Source organism: Microchirus variegatus (genome assembly GCF_963457635.1).
Source record: "Microchirus variegatus genome assembly, chromosome: 10".
Lineage (NCBI taxonomy): Eukaryota > Metazoa > Chordata > Actinopteri > Pleuronectiformes > Soleidae > Microchirus > Microchirus variegatus.
In genome coordinates this window covers 7724092-7743519 of record NC_139811.1, presented here as the reverse complement: position 1 = coordinate 7743519, position 19428 = coordinate 7724092, and the positions used below count along the sequence as shown (strand labels likewise).

Genomic DNA, 19428 nt, shown 5'->3' with positions numbered 1-19428 from the left:
TTTTTGTAGTTTTCTGCCTTCATTTCCACAACACACTCCACACTGGGGAAGGAGAGGTGTGACATGATGAATGTTGTCATCAGTTCAGTCAGACTACAGAAGCCTCTTCCAGCTGAACAGCTTCACTCATTCGGAGGAATGAAGGAGCTCATGGAATTCCTGGAATTATCATATTCCTCTCTCTCAACTTCCAGCCTCTGTGAAACTTCAGTATTGCCACAGATCTCTCGGTGTGTGCCGGCCTCCCTCCCTCACTCTCTCCTCACATTTCACACCCACTCAAATTCTTGAGCGCTGCCTCCTCCTCCTCCTCCTCCTCCTCCTCCGTGGGATGATTTACAGTCATGCCACATAAACTTCACTTTTTCTCAATGACTCATTTTTTAAAACTGGGATCGCAGCGATGTGGAAATCCGCACATGCGACAGTTCCAGCTCGTGTTCTTGTGCAAGAAATGACGATTTCTGGCTCAGCATAAATTAGATCTTAACAAATACCAGTTTGTTTTTTATAGTTTTATTGTACGACCTCTTTATTTGTGTCTATTTTCTACAGCATTTTTTATTGTTTTATCATTTGTTTTTCAGTCCATTAGGTCACACGTTCGTATGTTTTATTTATTTATCTGTGATGTACAGCACTTTGTTTCAGCTGTAGTGATTTATAAATAAAGTTGGATTATTAAGTGAGACTATGAGTGTGTAAAACGCAGGTGAAATTATCTTAATTTGGTAGAATCTGAAAAATAATACACTTTGACCCATGAATGAGCCGGGTCAACTCCACAAAGCTTCTACAATGGGCCCATAATGGACAGACTTAACATGTTTTGATTCTCCAACACACTTAAAGGTGCATTATGTAATAAATCTAAAGCAACTGGCCATAAAATCCTCCTAATATGTCACAGACTCAGGAATAATGTTCATATAACAAACTGAACTCACCAACAACAACAGTACAGACAAAATATTTGCATTAACATTCTTTTTTTGCAGACTAAAAATCATATTTATGTTTTGAAATCATGTTTTGGCATGTGGCGCCACCTACCACCATCTACCAATCAGCTGCCGAGCAACCACGGGTTGCCAGTTACGTCAGAAAACAAAACCTAAAAGACCTCGGTATTTTGAATTTGGATGTAGTAACCGTTTTTGGCCACATTCTTACATATGGCACCTTTAATTAAACAATCTAATTAAAGGATTTAAAAGATGTACAGCAACAGAAACACATGGATGAGGGAACAAAACATTCTAGTGACTGTAAACACATCAGAAGTGTTGTGTGCTTAGTAGGCCCTCTAGTGTTCACATGTAATAAGTGCGGTCAGTTAAAAACAGTGTCACCAGCAGATTTATTATGAGATGCCTTTATTGTATTTTTTTGGAATCCAGTGACACCGACACAAGAAAATGGTCCTGTCCTTCCCAACCCCGTCACATACACAACCTGAGAGGGAGGGACTGCAGCGTGGGGATGTACCGTGATCCCGCTTGTAGTCTTAAATTAAACACAGAGATAATAGTGACGACACATCCAGGTGCATTTCCACAGACACGCACGACATGCATTCAAAAAGAGACTTTCTCGGGGGTGGGGTTTGGGGAGGGGGGGAATGCAGTGACTCCTGGTTCACATGTACGCGTTGTCTCAAAGTAAAAGACGACAAAAAATTAATACCATTTTAAAAAAACAGCTGACTTTTATGGCCCACGATCAGTCTATAATTCAGGCTCTGTCATTTTCCACTTACAGGAGAAAACAAAAAGGCAAAGAGACACACTACTACTCATACTGGGGGAAATAGGGTTTAAATATGGAAGTAGAGGGTTCATAGCTTTCATATTTTTTTTGTTTTTAATTGGTTTTTAATTAATTGTATACTTTAATGAGAATACAACAGTCTCACTAAAAATCAGCTCATCTAGGTAAAACTAGGCCTTTTTCCACTGGCTGTCTCCCTGCTGTATCTAAGTAAAATATATAAAGTCCAGTAAGGGGCTCAGGGGGCCGTTCAGGTCCGATCACTTCAGTCCTCGTCGCTGCCGCTGGCTGAACGCTCCTGAAACGACACAGGTTTAACCTTTGTTATTCAACACGGATACACAGATAGGACGAGGTGGTCGCAAATTTCATCCATGTTTTCTTCAAATATCTCAAATACAAAGACATTTACGATGACATAAACAAACAAGGGGATATTTTCAACACAACAGGATTAAAATGTGCTTTGTTGCGATTCTTTGAGAAGAACAAACAACAAGGCTGCAACTAATGGGTGAAAGTGTTTTTACCCTTAATGATTTACCTTTAATTTAATTAATTTTACATAAACATAACATTTTACAAAAATGTCATTGGACCAAAAAAAAATGTTTTCAAAAATTTGGAAGTCATAGTAAAGTATGGCGGTTTTGTAAGAATTTGGACCAAATTTTTTTCAATTTTTTTTCTTCAAATTTTGGACAACATAATATAGTATGACGTTGTTGTCGAATTTTTGGACCAAAATGTTTTCCCCAAAAATTGTCAAATTTTAGACGACAGTATATAGTATGACGTTTTTGTCAAATTTTGGACCAATTATTTTTCTTTCAAAAAATGGTCAAATTTTGGACAACATAGTATAGTATGACGTTTTTGTCAAATCTTGGACCAAAAATGTATTTTCAAAAGAAATAGTCAAATTTGGACGACAATAGTATAATGTGTAAAAAAATAAGTTGAGTCCAGTATGATGAGGAAAATCCTTGTTAAGTTCAATCCAACAATCCAACATGAATGACAATTTAACATTTGCAAAATAAATTATTAATTCATTAAAATTTAACAATTAAATGCAAAACCAACCAACTAACATTTAGTAGAAGTGATTTTATGTATTAATTCACTGGGATTTTATTATAGAGGGAACTCTCACCTCTTCCTGTTCGTCCTCACTGTCATCGTCGCTCACCACAGGTTTAGCACGGGCGCCGCGGCCCCTTCGTCGCTGTCCTTTTCCTGCACGATCCCCACGATCTCCTTTTTCTTTCCGGCTCAGTTTAATCTTCACCTTTACCGAGCGAGCTACGGGGGAAAAAAACAAAGATTGTAAACTTTGCACTGATTACACTGCCTGCTGATATATATTATATATTCACTTTTCTGCTCGTACATTTCTCAAACTCACATTCCGACTCGGAGCCTTCGTCGATCTCCTCCTCTTCCTCCTCACTCTCCTCTCCTTCGCTCTCGTCGTCCTTCTCGATCTTCTGTCTCACGCTGGTGAAAACAGACTGCAGCACGATGGAGTCCTCGTAGATCTGAGACACGGGAAGAGAAACGCAAGCTCTCTGATTCTTGCTTCTTACAAATATTGATGAATCTCAGATGAATCGAACTCTATATAATAACTCACCAGCGACCCCTCCAGGTTGAAAGTCTGGGCATTTTGACAGAGCAGCATCACGTCCTTCTCCAGGTCGTTCAGGCTGCGATACTTATGGCTCCTGATCCTCTCCTGATGGAGCGAGGGAACGAGGGAAAACGCACGTCAAACGCAATGTAATGAAATGACCAAAAAAGAACAAGCCTTTTATTCCATTATTATATTACCTTGATTTTTCTGAAGTCCACAGGTTTTCGGATGAGCTCGTAGTACTCGGGCAGCTCCTTGCGAGAGGGCAGTTGGATGAAGACTTCACTGAGCTGTCGCCCGTTACTACAGAGAGAGAAGCTGTGATGTTAGGATGTGCCACTATATAATAACTGTGTATATGTATATACACGTATACACGTATACACATATACACATATACACGTATACACGTATACACATATACACATATACACAACTATACACACACATATACACATATACATATGCACGCACATATATATATATATATATATATATATATATATATATATATATATATATATATATATATATATATATATATATACACACACGCACATATATGTATATGTATATATATATATATATATATATATATATATGTATATATATGTATATATATATATATACACACGCACATATATGTATATATATATATATATACACACACACACGCACATATGTATATACATACACATATGTATCTATACACATATACATATATACACACACACACACACACACATATACACACGCACTGTAATAACTGATATCCATAAGCTTGCAGAGATGATGTACTATTCTTCTCACCCGTCCTTATATTTGATGACAGCATCAACCGTCTTCTTCATCTTCTTAGTTAGTGAAGCCGGGTTGGGTGAGAGTTTCTCAGCAGGAGGGCGACCGCGTTTCTTTGCCTTCTTCACCTCCTCGTCCTTGTCCCGCACTCGTCCGCTGCTGGAGCTGGGCGTGGCCGGGCCGTCGTGGTCGCGGTCTCTCTTGCGCTTCCTGGTGGTCTTTTTGTGACGCACTTCCTCTTCGATGTCTTCTAGATTGCCTTCTTCTATGGCCTGTGATGAAAAATTCAGGTCAGAAGCGCCCGATAGTCGATGACGACTGACTTTATATATATATATATATATATATATATATATATATATTGTCAAAGAAAATAAAAAATGTTGTCAAAGTTCTCCAAAGACCCCCACCTTGAGCCACTGTTTCTCAGTGAGCGAGTCACTGTAGTCCACCTCCTTCCGTTGGCGGGACCCTCTGCCAAACATCTTCTCCTCCTCTTCTTCGCACGTAAGCCTCTCAACCTCGGCGTCGTCTTTCAAAATCCAGCTGGGCATGTCATCTTCTTCCATCAGACGAGGCTTCCTCTTCGGGTTTCGAGCTTCCTCGCGGCGTCTGTCTAGATCCATGCGCTGGACAAAAAAAAAAAAAAAGGGTTGTTCAGTGGCTTTAAACTGTGAAACGTGTAAATATCTAAGAACCAGAAAGGAAGTGGGACGTACCATGAACAGCTCAAACTCTTCTTCACTTCTGGCAATCATCTGATTGACGGTCTCATCATCAGGAACTTCGTCTTCCTCCTATAAATAAAAGAGACGAGTATGATAGGAGGCCATCAGCAGAAGTATGTGGAACCTCAGAGCCACCTCTCTGAACTTATGACCGAACTAATGAAGTAAACGTATATGTTACTCGTTATTTGATGTAAGAAATGTATTATATTGCATCATTACAGCACTATAGTACATTATATTACAGGCGTATATGTTCAAAAGTTAGTTATCAGTAGAAATTAACATTAGAAAGCAGAAAAATTAAAAGGTTTTCAGTCAGAACAGCAGAACAATGAAAAAAGAAGAAGAAAAAAGGGAAAGTCAGTATGTTAGTGTAGGAGATAAAGTGTTATATTAACCATTAAAGGTTTGTGCAGAAGCAAATAAATAAGCGAGAAAAGGAGAAGTCTGGATTGATGAGAACTCACAAATCCTGAGGAAAATTAAGGAAAAGAGACAGAGGGGAGAGGAACAAGAAAAAAGAGAATGATGAGGCACAACAGCACACAGGCTGATGTGGGTGGATGCGCAATGTACGGGACAGGTTCAGATCACACGCACCCATGCCCCTCTGGCGCTGTGCCCTCCTCGAGACCCGACCTCGTCCTGCTCCTCGTGCTCCAGAATGGCCTGTAAGAAGGCGCGGCGCTCACAGCCTGACGACTTCTGGTCGAACATGCCGGCCTGGATGACCTTCTGGTCCACGTTCAGTTTGTACTTGGCCGCTGCCAGGATCTTCTCCTCCACGCTGTTGACCGTGCAGAGGCGGAGGACGCGCACCTCGTTCTGCTGACCGATCCTGTGGGCTCTGTCCTGCGCCTGCAAGTCCTGTGTGCGGAGAAACGTGGTTGATTAAGTTTAGGTGGTTACGCTATCTTTGCAATAACGGAGACCTGTGGGGGGAGGCAGTACCTGGTGTGGGTTCCAGTCGCTGTCGAAGATGACGACGGTGTCGGCAGACTGCAGGTTCAGACCCAGGCCTCCAGCCCTGGTACTAAGCAAGAACACAAAGTACTCAGAGGCTGGGTCATTGAATGTCTTAAGCAGCATGCCACGGTCCTCTGCCTTAGTGGTTCCTACGGGAGGTGAAAACATCGAATGTGAAAAAGTGAATCCAAAAACATTTCAGCAGTGTTTCCATTTATCTTGCGAAACTGCGACAAGTCTCAACCTTGTATTTCAGTAAAATAGATCAATATTCTGTACTGCTGCTGTGAGGCTGCACAGTGTTGGTCTCTGAGCGCTAAAACCAGCACTGTGATTGAGTATGACGTCTAAACTGCCACCAAAATAGTGAAAATATTGCTTTTCTGCATGTTTGTGGATCATGTGGTTTGATAAAAAACAGTGTTCAAGTACAAACTTTATGTACAAAGACAAACGAGTGTCGTAAACTTGAGTTACAGCAACAACGTTCACCCCAGGAGAGGACAGAGCGAATGGTAGTGGATTGAAACAAGGCATTGTCTTAAATTATGATCAACTATATCAAACACAGGTAATAAATGCAGCTGATGATTGCAGATCTTCAATTAGTTAAAATAAATGCACACATCAGCTTCCATTTTAATCCAAACACCAGGATCAGGACATCCCTGTAAATAAAAAATTGGCTCAAGCCGTGGGAGGAAGATTTCTCACCATCCAGACGCAGGTACTTGAAGTTGCGGAATCCAAAGTAGTCCTCCATGATGGTCATGAGTGTGGTCATTTGACAGAAGAGCAGCACTTTGTGTGAGGTGGCCCTCAGCTTGGGCAGGATACGATCGAGCAGCTCAAACTTCCCAGAGGAGCGATAGAGGTCGGCTCTGGAAACAGACAGAGAGAGAGAGAGTATGAGCATCAAGTGAGCCAGTATATAACAAGACATCCACACCAACACAAGACACAAGTTCAAACTTAAACATACCCAGAGACGACTCCCCCAGTGTACCCAAGATGCTCAGAGAAAGACTCCTGTAAAACAAAAGGTTCATTAGTTTTGCTCTAAATTCAACATTTACATACTTTTTTTTTCAGTATATTTAAGTGTCTTCTCGTACCTCAATGTGCTGGAACATGTAGGGATGGTTGCAAATCTTTCTCAGCTGCATGATAGTGTTCATCAAGGTCTTCGTGCCTCCTTTACCCTGGGATATTAAGAAGAAGAAGGAAATAGAGAAATACACCAGTTTAGTTTCCAACCATTACTTTCTGAGATTTCAAATAAAAAATGAAGGGAAGTAAATGTTACAAGACATGATCTTCTCTCTACCTTCTTGTCTTTTTCCGAGCCATCTGTGAGCAGCACACCTTTGGCCTGCATGTGTCTGTACAACACCCTCTGTAGGGCTGACATGTCGCACTTGATCACATACTCCACCTAAACACACACGGAGGAAAGGAAAGATCAATGCGATGGCCTAACAGTAAATGTAATTTAAAGTAATACAATGTGAGATTTATACGTAATAAAGCAGCTTTAATACAAACTTAATTTCAGGTCTAAATATTAGAGGCAGTAGCAGAAGTAGCAGAAAAGTAATGAAAACCAAACCTAAATTTGATCTTGTATGAAAAAGTGTGTAATATCCAGGACATTTTTTTTAATTATTAATAACAATCTCCAAATAAGGAAGTAAAACCAATCTGAATGCAGCCTGACCTTCTCAGGCAGCTGGGCCTCCACTTCCTTCTTGAGTCGGCGCAGCAAGAAAGGTCGGAGAACTTTGTGTAAACGGCGAATAATCAGAATGGTCTCTTCTTCATTTAGGTCAACCTGGAGTTAAGACAAAAAAGATGAAGAGGGTGAGGCAAGATGGACTGAGACAACATTTTAAGGGAAGTCACGTTGATGATGATTATTACCTTCTCTCCAGTCATGGCGAAGGGAGCGTTAAACCACTGCTCAAATGTGCTGCAGCTCTTGAAGATGGTGGGCAGGAGGAAGTTGAGCAGGGCCCAGAGCTCAGGTAGCTTGTTCTGCAGCGGAGTGCCAGTGAGAAGCACACGCCGGGGGGCCAAGTAGTGCGTGTTCAACACCTGAGTCAGCTTGCAGTGGTGGTTCTTCATGCGGTGGCCCTCGTCCACGATCATGTACTTCCAGCGCAGCTTTTAGGAAGAGAGCGTTTAGGGAGTTAGAAAGAGGAACGTCACGTGGATGTGTGAATGTTGCACGACCTCGAAGCTTCCTTACCTTTGCTAGCACTTGTTTATCTTTGATAATGTACTCATAAGTGGTCAGCAGCACATTGAACTTGCCACTGCGCAGGATTGGAATAAATGCACGGCGAGCAGCCGGAGAGCCCTAAAATGGAAGAAGAGAACTGTCTTACAACTGATATTTGTATTCAAAAATATTTATTAATGATTAATTATGACACAATATTCAAGCCGGTGCCACTGACCTTGTACGACACCTTGACCACAGATGGCGCCCACTTATCAAACTCATAAACCCAGTTCGATAGAGTTCTGGGGAGAAAAAACAACAACAACAAATGTGGTTTACTAAAGTGTCTTCTTTAACACATGTACGTACACTACCGTTGAAAAGTTTATGGGGTCACCTATACAATTTTATTCATCAAAAGAGTTAACAATTGACAAACAACATTGACAAGATTAGAAATAATGATTTTTATTCCAAATAATTATTTTGCCATTTCGTCAAAGAACCAGTAAAACGGCTTTCAGCTGTGCTAACATCATTGCACAAGGGTTTTCAAGGTTTTTCTAATCATCCAATAGCCTTCTAACGCCATTAGCGAACACAATGTACCATTAGAACACTGGAAATGGGCCTCTATACACCTATATTCCATTAAAAACCAGACGTTTGCAGCTAGAATAGTCGTGTACCACATTAACAATGTATAGTGTAGTGTCTGATTGTATTTTAAAGTCACGCACTCAATTTTCAAGTTGGTATTAGGGTGTTATGACTCACGAGAGAGGTACGATGATGAGGAAGGGTCCATTGATGCGCTTTAACTCCATGAGGTAAGTGATGAGGGCAATGGTCTGGATGGTTTTGCCGAGACCCATCTCATCAGCCAGGATGCCATTCAAGTTGTTGTTGTAAAGGGACACCAGCCACTCCAGACCTTTGACCTGAGCAATTAAAACAACAAAGTTAAGACCTTTTTTTTTCTACAGATGAGAATACAAGACACTCTAATCTAATCTTCAAACAAAGATATTCTCCTCTACCTGGTATTGCTTGAGCTGGCCGTTGATCAACAGTGAGGACTGTTTATCCACTTTCTCGGTGACCGCATGTGCCACAGCGTAGTAGGACTGCAGGCCTCTGTTGAAGCTCGCATTACCGTACTCATCATCGACGTCCTGCTTGGCGTGTCTGGAGGGAGAGAGACAAGATACAGCGAGATGAGATAGGAAGTCTGCTGTATCTTTGCATGATTTGGTTGTATAAAAATAGAGGTTTGTAGCCTACAAAGACGACAATAGAACATGGAGTAATAACACTGAGATCCCAGTGGTTCCATCTTACTCAATGATGTGCTGGACGTCCACTTCAGATACTTCTTCAGTGTCAGGGTTTGGAATCTTCTTCTTCTCCTCTGCTGGAGCTGCAGTGGAGTGTGGCTGCTGCTCCTCTTCATCCTCCTGAGGTAGCAAAAAAAAAAAAAAAAATCAAATACAACAAAGAGAAAAGTGAGAAAAATGTCAACAGGAAAATTGCAAGTGAAAGGTTTGGCTTTTGACGAAAAAAGTTAAACAACGGACCTCATCGTCTTCCTCTTCCGAGCCGCTTTCTTCACTGTCTGAACGTGGCGCTACTTCATATCTGTGGGTGTTTTTGACAAAGTGAGACACAATCAGAGATAAGACAGTGTTGTCTCTAGTGTTCTGCTAAAGGACAGCAGTTATAAAGCACCAAAAACATTACACTTGAAAAATAAAACACAGGAAGTAGAATGGGAAGGGTGACTGCTTGTTGCTTCTCTCTTGATTTATAATATCAACATTTCCTCTCAATCACTAGTTTCAGGTCTTCTTCAATATAACAGGCAAGTTTATAAATTATGTTCCAATTTTAGAGGGAAATAGATGATAAACACTATGGATACCAGTGGACATCTTTGTGATTGACGGCTGGTATTGTCCAATACGGGTCTGGGTGCAAAAATTGACACAGCACTGGTCAAATCGCAAAATCTCGAGGCATCAAAACATGAGTTTTTTGTGCCACGAGAAATAAATTTGACAAGAGTCTGGGCTGCAACTTTTAATATGTTATTCTATAGGATTCAATTTAAGCAGAGTTAGAATCTAGGTGCAACAGTATTAAAACAAGGGAACACACATGGGATAGAAGTGTCTACGTCAAACAAAGTAAAAGTCACGTGACACGTACCCTGGGTTCATTTCAAGCCAAGTCTCTAGCTGACCAGCCTTAGGTGCTTCTACCCCAGTCAAGATCTTTCCACTGTCCACATGGATGACCTTCACTGGTAGGTCACTCATTTGACTGGTCTCATCTAAGGGCTGGGAGGAGAGAGAAAAACATTGGGCTTTATTTACCAATACACAACATACCAATAGTTAATATATTATTTAGTTAGCAAAGGTTAACAATTTGGTTTAATTAATTAAAAGTCACCTCTCCATCAGGTCCCAGAGTAGCAGCACCGTCCTCTGTAGCCTCTGGCTTCTGAAACCAGACAAGAATTCAGGTATTTTTAAAAAAAACATCAAATTAGAATTTAAAGACTTACTATGAATCCACACTAAAAGACACTCACCTTCTTTTTCTTCTTCTTCTTCTTTTCTTTGAGAGCTTGTACGGCTTTATGGGCACGCACCAGCTCGGTGAGATTGGCCACGTACTCGTCCGTCTGCTGCAGCAAGTAAGCCAGACGCTTGTCTTTCTTCTGGTCAATAAGTTTACGATAACCTTCTTCATCTTCAGCCTGGTAAAGGATTCACAGAGGGGGTCAGGTGCTTGATAAATAAACAGTTCTGCCATTTGTTTACTGAATGTAATACATGTATATAGATTTGAGTCGCACCATAAGCCTCCGCATTCTCTCTTTTTCAATGCGCTCATTCTCTTTCTTCTGTTCGCGCTCCGTGTTGGCATGATAGGTGGCGACAGCTTTGGTGGCCTTCTGGAGCTTTGCTGTGATGGAGCGATGGTACTCCTTAAAGTCCTTAGCGTGCTGCAGGATGCTGTTGAGGTATTCCTGTCAGAATAAAAGTATACACCATTATTTAGCAAACTGAAATTAGGCTCTTTTTGCTCACCTTTAAGGAATGGTTAAAAAAATGGTCCGGTCAAACCATTTGCCGTGGCTCATAACTTTACCTGGTGTTTCTGACGACGTTTCCTCTCCTGTTCGATCTTCTGTTGTTTTTCAAGCTTCTCTGTGATGCGGGCCTCGCGCAGAGACTGGCGTTTGCTGCGTTTGTAGGCCTTGGCGTTCAGGGCAGTTTCCAAAGCAGTGTCACGCCGCATGCAAACCACCACCTCCTGACGCAGCTGTGGGCACAAAATACATCACATCAGATCCTCGTGAAACAGTAATATTCGATTCTTTACTTGATTAAGTGATCAGGTAGGCTGGAACATATATTTTTTTAAATATTTATATTATTTCTACCTGTCTCTGGAAGTTAAGCAGCCTCAGGGCCTTGAGCTCAATGTTGGCCTTAGTGCGCAGGTCACCAGCTAAAGAGCCGGGCAGGTTCTCCAGCTCCTGGATTCGATGAGCAATGCGGGCTTGTAACCTTTAAAAAAAAGAAAAGTACACATTTCAAATAAACACATAAATTCAAAGCATTATTTAATTCGCCCTAACAAGGAATTGTCTGCATTGTTTCCAAACACACTCTCTTACCTGTATTCCCTCTCCTGAAGGATCTCCACTGGGTCCAGCCCACGGGGTTTTTGAATGGGGGTAATGCGGTTCTGCTTCTGGTGGAGCATCATTGGCGGAGGCTGGGCAGGCTGGCCTGGGGACTGTGTCTGAGGGGGCATAACCGGGGACGCAGCAGGAGGCACAGAGGGAGGAGCAGGGGAGGGTCTGCCGGTGGGCTGAGGTGGAATCAGCTTCTGAGGTGGGTTCGATGGAGCAGCAGCGTTCACCATTGGTCCTAAACCAACACGGGGATGAAGAGATGAGTTATGCTGCACAAGACAAAGGCAAGAGCGTTGATGATTGAAGTGAGCCTCAAGATCAAGTTTACCTTCAGGCCATGATTTAGGAGGTCCATTGTTGGGCTGGCCTTGCATACCAGGGGGAACGCCTGCAGGTCCAGGAGGTGCCATGTTGGGGCCAACCATGCCTGAAACAATAGTATAAAAAAATGTATGTGTTATATTATGATAAATTGGGATGGTTGTGTTATGAAGGGCATTCGGCATAAAACCTTTTCCAAATCAAACATGCAGATCACTGCGATGTGGCGACCTCTAAAAAAGGAATTATGGCTGTCAAGGGATAGTCTGAGATTTATTGATCCAAATTAATCAAGTTAATCAAGTCAATTGTGTCCACAAAACATTGTTTTCACTGAACATTCACTGTGGAGAATAAGACCGTTTAAAACTGCTTTTCTGTTAAGTGTCAGACATCGATAGTGATGATAAGAAAGGTAAGAAATAATAGATATAAATTAAAATTAAGTGCTGCTGTATAGGGCTGTGACAATTATTTGATTAATTGTTTATAAATCAAGTGTTTTTTCAATAATTAAAACAAGCCTTCTCATTTTCCAGCTTCTTAAATGTGAATATGTTCTGGTTTCTTTGCTCCATAAAACAAAGAAATCGTGAAAACAAAATAATTTTGGTTTGTGGACAAACATCATTTCAAGGTTTGAAAAACACCGATCGATTTTTCATGAACCAAACAAGTACTTCATTAATAGAGAAAATAATCAACAGAAAATAACCGTTAGTTACAGCCTCACTACTGTGTTCAAATTAAAGGTGGCACAGAGAGTCAGCACTAATGTGCGAGATACTTTGCAGTACCTGACTGCTGCAGGTAAAAAAAGAGAGACCTCCAGAGAGAACAGGCTAAAGAGCATCAGCACATGCAAATGAAGAGGGAGGACGGCAATTTATTATTTTAATATCCATTAATATTGAGCTCATGCACGAGGAGTCTGCACGTCTCCTTTAGGAGGGAGAAGTCGGTCTGATCACGTCAGGTAGCTGATGATGCAAACCGACTCTCATGTCATAAAAGGGGAGCTATGTAATGCAATTCATTAGTCTTATTTTTATTTATTTTTTTAACTTGACTGAAATAACCCTGAAAGCACTAGCAATAATATTAATCTACATGTTCACATAATTGGTGAATGTCTGGTGCAACTGAACACAAACAGTTCATCCACCAGGGGTCAATGTTGCTATCAAATAACCTGCTTTCTTTGTTTCAAGCTCATGCTACAAATTTGCTTGATCAAAATCACAATTAATAACAAGACCTGCACGCAGGTATAATGAGGCTCCGAGCCTTGCCCTTGTGTGAGAGGTCATCGACATTGGCATGAACCAGCTGTTTAATGGACGAGGAGTCAGAGTATGAGCTCGGTATGCTCGGGCTCCCAAGCCTCGTCCTTTAATGTCTACGTCCTTTAATGTTATGTGATACAATCAAAATGGTTTTTCTACATAATGATAATAATCCGAACTAATACAATTAGGCTTCCAGTACTGCCATTAGCCACTTTGTGCCCAAATAAGAATACAATCTGAACAAAAACAACAGGGCTTGTGGCGCCGCTGTCACAGAATGCTATGCTATGCTATGCATTGGTTGGCTCCCAGTCCTTGGCAGTGACTTGGGGCCCCAATAAGAAAACAAGTCAGAACACAAACACAAAAGGTCCTCCAGCACCACTGTTGGCAGCTTGGACTCCTTCATACACTAAAAAGGCTTCCAGGAGCCTTTCTTTGACTCACCATGTGGTGGTCTGTTGTAATTGGCTTGAGCTGGTCCCGGCCCAGGCACAGGTCCACCCCCAGGTCCTGCAGAAGGTGGCATGTTAGGCACCGGCTGTTGCTGCATCCCTGGCATGGGCCTCTTCCCTTGCACGGCCATCTGCAAGTGCTCCGGTAGAGGCTGACTGCGTGTCAGCATTTTGTAAGCCATGATCTGGGCCCTGAGTTGGTGCAACTGGTTCTGGTTGAAAGGAGTGGGTCCACCTGCACCGCCGGGTCCAGCTACTGGTCCGCCTGGAGGGGGACCGCCGCGGTTAGGTTGAACCAAGCCCTGATTCGGGTCACCACTGCCCTCCATAGGTCCTGCCCCAGGACCAGGTGGACCTCCTGGCATCATAGGGCCAGAGGGAGGGCCATTGGCTGGGACAGGGCTAGGTGCGTGATCTGACCCACCCAATGGTGAAGGGTAACCTGTGGAGCACAGAACAGATGCATGATACACTTGGTAATTCCGTCACATTCTTAAAAATAGAGCATTTACTCAGCAAGTCTGACTAAAGATTGACTTTTAGCCTGACAGAACTAGTACTAAATTGAATTTCTCAAAACAAACTAAAACACTCAGATAATGCTGTTGGGAGTTGATTTGCATTGCATGTTTGCGCTAAACTGGAGCCAAACAGGACTAGATGATGATGACAGAAATACATTGACGAGAAAAACATAGTCCAGACTGTTGCTTTTTTGTATTGACGAGAGGAGCCCAAATGTATAATATTTTGAAGATAATGGATGGTAGAAAGATGCCGAATGGCACTTGGCTTGGTACAAACAAACTGAAAGCTTCAGTTTCTTTGGTCTGTGACAAAATATGTCAACCACAAAATGCATGAAAAGGTCATATTTATTTATTCTTACTTATATTTAATGTCATTTTTTTTTTTTTTTTACCATATTGTATTTTATTTTAACTCTTATCTTTATGTTTATTTTTTTTTTTACTTATTATGCCCTTGCACATTTCTGCACCTCGTCACCTTAACTGAGCCATTGTAAATGTGTGTGTCCCCCCGGGGAGGAATAAAGTCATTCAATTCAATTCAATTCAATTCAATTCAATTCAATTCAATTCAATTCAATTCAATTCAATTCAATTCTGTCACATAGAGTCAGACATTATTCAGTAAAGCGAGTGTCTGTTTTTATGGCAACCAAAGCTTGACTTAACTCATGGAAACCTATTGACTATAAGCTAGATAAAACAGATAAATAATAATTCTTTTTTTTTTAAAGTGCTTCTATGAATGTCTCTCCCTTCTTATCCTCTGTTGCTAACTGACTGTGTGGTTTGTATTGAAGTAGCTTCTTGTCTGGAAAGGGAAAACCCCTGAGCGCCGCCCCGCCCAGCGCCCTGCCGACTGCTGTTTGCTCATGCTGCCATATGAGCAGCAAAACAAGAGGAACCGGCTAGATGGGAGCTCAGTGTTCACACACTCTGTGTCTGTGCAACAGTGCTATCAGTCTATCCTGCTTGGTGCTTTTCTGGAACAAAAAGGATGTCTACAATTTCAGTCTCTCATCACCCACTGTGATTTGACACCTTGGTGAATTGGAGTTTTTACGTTTCTAACACAGGCAGTACAACATAAAACATTATTGGATGTGTTACCTTGGGAATGTTGGTCCATGGGGCTTGGTGGAGGTCCCATACCACTGTGTGGCCCCGGTCTCATGCCTATGCCCTTCATCTGCCCATAGCGAGGGTCATCAGGCATTCCCTTCTCATGCATGGCTTCCATGGGCTGATTAATAGTGAGAATAATCCTTATCAGTCAATTAAAACCAAACAAAGGTATTTTTACCACATGCAGTGTCAACACTTCAGTGTACAAGATGAGGATCATATTTAGATTCAGATAATGTGCACAGAATTTCACAATACTGATGAAACTGCTTAGCTGATACTGAATAATCTCAAGTACTTTGTGCATCTGGTGCATGTTGTCCTGAGGATATCCTGAGGGTCCCTGTGGAGGGTGAGGGTGTCCGGATCCAGGAGGTCCTGGGCTGGGTCCCATCATACTGTGGGCCGAGCCTGGTGAGGGTCCCGGGCTTGGTCCCATTATGCCTCCTGGAGATGGCCCTGGGCCTGGGGAGGGTCCAGGCCGAGGTGTCCCTCCCATCGGCGGGTCAGGGGTGGACATCTCTCCGGGGAAACTTGAAATGACTGGCAGCAGCAAGGACCCCTGGGAAGTGAGGTGAAAAAAAGTTTAGGGAGTGATGATGATGATATATGTACATGAGATGTGCTATGCACACAACAGTATGAATCTGAATATATAATTAAGAAAAAAACGAGAACTAAACAATATGTGCTACGGTCATAATTCATGTGATAGAGAGATTACGTGTGTTGCCTTGTTTACACAATAACAGATAATCTACAAAGTGAAAATAATACAAACCATCACCATCATTATTTACAAAAAGGTGACAGTCCTTCCTAAACAAAACAGGTTTTCTGGATTGATGTGATCAGTAGCAACAAACTAATCATCTTCTAATGTATGGATTCTTTGTTTTAATTATTGATATATTGTTTTGAATATCGATTATCAGAGGTGAAAAAGGGTGTCACTAAATAACCCACAATCAAATGTGTCTTCAGATTGCTTATTCGTCTTCACCAACAGTACACAATACACCAGCATATTTAAACTACTTCAAGAATTCAAGAAAAGGGTTGCAACTATTGTTCGATTAATCAGTTAGTTGTTTGGTCCATACAAATGAAGAACATGGTTTAAAATGTTAACTGTTTTTGGGCGAGGTTTTTCCACCCCAATACTTCAAAATGACCACATCTTCAAATGTTTTCTTTTGTCCACAAAACAAAGTTATTCAATTTACTGTCAAAGAGGGCATTCTGGCTAATTCTGGCCTTTTTAACCATGTGTAATCATGTGTTCTATGAAATTGCACTTTCCCCTTTTAAATAAACTAATAATAATAAAGATGCCATGTAATATTCACGTTTAAGAAGCTGAAATCACAGAACTGATTATGAGAATTAATGGTGATTCACTTGGTAAACAATAATTAACTGATCAAATAATTGTTGCAACCAACTCAAGAAGATACTTTTAATGGCTGGATAAAGAAATGGTTTAAATTAATCAAATTAAATTATTGATTTGTAAACTTTAAGTGGTGCTGCTGTTGCGTTGTAATACGTGATACCTGATGCTTTGCAAAGAGCAAATCACAAACACATAAGCCAAAGCACAAATAATACAACTTCAGCTGAAGGGTGGATGAGATTTTGTTGTGAAGAATTATCCCTTTACATTTGCTCTATCTTAAGGCTATGGGGGATGTTCACATTCAGTTTCAGAACGAAGGAAGACTGAATTATGCAGACTGATAAAACATAACAAAAGCCAAGTGGTGAGGCCAAGTAACGGATTCACAGGATGTAAACAGTCAAAACAATCACTCCAGTGGTTACAAACAAGGTGAAAGAAACCCGTTGTAGATGGAGCTGCAGTGTACAGTAAACAAACTATGTCGAGACGGAAACAAACGTGCATGTGTTTGTGTGTTTGTGTAATACTGAGCGGCCAGCTGAACAAAATAAAAAACACATTCGCTCACTTGTTCAAATACTGTGAACATTTAGAAGAAAATAACTACCGAGTTAACTATTATTAGCATTATTAGCTTTGCTAACGCTAGCCAGGCCTAGCCGGGTTCTATAGTTGACGCTACATTACGTCAATTAAAGCCCAACATTTCAACCTCTCGTTTCTCAAACAGCAACACGACTTCTGTGTTTTTTTCTGTTTTTACTTCACAACCGACTGAGACTTAAAAGCATTTTTAAGTTCAGGTAAAGCCACGAAGAACACTTAAAACACGCAACTCGCAAAGCTCGGTTAACGCGTACAACTCCATAAGCTGGCTGCTGACTGTGGCTAGCATGCTAACGCGTTAGCAGTAACGGCCATGCTCTCCCAGGCCGGTTCTGTAGAAAATTGTGCCGTTTTGTGGAGATGTTGGCGCAACAAAAAGCGGCGACATGTGAGCGGGGAGAGCATCCCTTCGTCGCTGGAGATGATTGATCCAACGCGCCTCCCGTACCCTTGGCTCAGCGCTCCGCTCTGACTACATTTCCAAAAACAAATTTCATTCATTGCTCAGTGTCGCGCCACAGCAGCGGCAGCGGCAGCAGCAGCACTGTAATGTCGGGTTCATCGTTTTCCCCCGACACAAAAAACACCAAGCGTGAACACATTTCTCGTCGAAAAACGTCGCTTAAACCAGCCACAGAGTCACACTTTTACTTACGCGAGTGGCGAAAGGCGATGTTTGATTCCTCACCGGTTTCAACGTCTCTCGGTTTTTCCTCCTAGCCAGAAACAAAGACCGACCTACCCAGTTGGTTTTTTTCCTTCACCCCCTCCTCCTCCTCCGCCTCTACCTCCTCCTCTCGGCAGATTGTATCGCAGGGAAACCGGCTTTGTGCGACTCAACAGCGCCTCCTGTGCTCGTCTCGGTCACTTCCCGCATGCTCAGGCAGGAACGAAAGAGCGAGAAGCCGGCGACGGCGGCAGCGGCAGCGTGGGGGATGGGGCTTTCATCGAGTAAAAGCACTGTGTGTATGTGTGTGTGTGTGTGTGTGAAGGACACGTTGACTGACTGTATCGTCAACAATATGTGCTTTTACACGATAAAAGCTCCAAGATTATTGCTTTAAAACGCGTTTTTCGAGGACAGAGTCAAACAGAACACAGTGTTTTTCGGTGTAGTCGTTGTTAACGTGTGGTTGTTTGTGTTCGACAAGTAATCGACTCCTGTTTTCTTTGTCTTTCGTCCTTTTTTGGCGTTTGACATCAGTAATATTGCATTATTGTCTCCTGTATCCACACCTCAACTGTGTTTATTGATTTAATAATGACGAATCAAACTAGATTAATTCACAAATCGTTTTATTTATTTTAAATAGAGCAAATAAGTAAATAAAAATTAAATGTCTTTTGTTTTTGAATACTAAAATATACATATAAATACATTTATTCTCAATTGACTAATAAATAAATGATTCCACTAAGTGTTACTTTAATGTGCTACTGTAATGTGTTAATGTTAATTGACTTGTGTGTGATTTAGTGTACAGTACACAACACTTCCAAAATATGTCTGTTGATAACTTTATTGTGATGTGATAAACAATATATTCTACAATATACAAAAAGTCATAAGTCACCCCCATAACACCGAGCAGCACCATGTTTATAGATTATATCTCGTAAACCTTTCATTTTCATACGGTCCCTAAAACCAGGTTTGTTCAGATTAGGGAAAAAAAGTGGATAAATCCATAACCAAGTTAATAAGAAAAAATGTGGTACATGGAGTGTTTTTCTTCATTTACAATATTAGAATGCCTCTCCTTTTTCTTTTGTTTACATTCATGTGTGTGTCACATGTTGCTCATTTTCTGATCTATTTAAATGCAGCACATCCTGTCATGAAACAGTCAGAGACTGTGTGTC

At 41.4% G+C, this 19428-nt stretch overlaps 1 protein-coding gene across 1 annotated transcript; it reads right to left on the bottom strand.

Annotated features, from left to right (window-relative positions):
- Positions 1-1467: 1467 nt before the first annotated feature.
- On the bottom strand, positions 1468-18304 carry smarca4a (SWI/SNF related BAF chromatin remodeling complex subunit ATPase 4a). Its single transcript, XM_083896679.1, has 34 exons — positions 18221-18304; positions 15856-16119; positions 15543-15675; positions 13895-14344; positions 12166-12264; positions 11817-12072; positions 11580-11706; positions 11285-11458; positions 10989-11162; positions 10722-10889; positions 10580-10630; positions 10334-10464; positions 9703-9763; positions 9467-9582; positions 9166-9313; positions 8903-9066; positions 8361-8427; positions 8150-8260; positions 7822-8064; positions 7619-7732; positions 7229-7336; positions 7017-7103; positions 6884-6930; positions 6616-6782; positions 5887-6050; positions 5536-5802; positions 4924-5001; positions 4615-4833; positions 4217-4476; positions 3604-3709; positions 3407-3508; positions 3179-3311; positions 2927-3075; positions 1468-2068 (listed from the first exon to the last, which is right to left on the bottom strand). Exons 2-34 carry the CDS (start codon positions 16075-16077, stop codon positions 2036-2038), a joined length of 4929 nt encoding a protein of 1642 aa, XP_083752805.1. The 5' UTR covers positions 16078-16119; positions 18221-18304; the 3' UTR covers positions 1468-2035.
- Positions 18305-19428: the final 1124 nt, after the last annotated feature.

Coding starts and splice junctions, on each gene's coding strand:
- smarca4a (XM_083896679.1), bottom strand. CDS start 16,077: ATGTCCACCCCTGACCCGCCGATGGGAGGGACACCTCGGCCTGGACCC. Junction 6,051..6,615: donor CAAGTACCTGCGTCTGGATG/GTGAGAAATCTT, acceptor CACCTCCCGTAG/GAACCACTAAGGCAGAGGAC. Junction 3,076..3,178: donor CGAAGGCTCCGAGTCGGAAT/GTGAGTTTGAGA, acceptor TTTCCCCCGTAG/CTCGCTCGGTAAAGGTGAAG.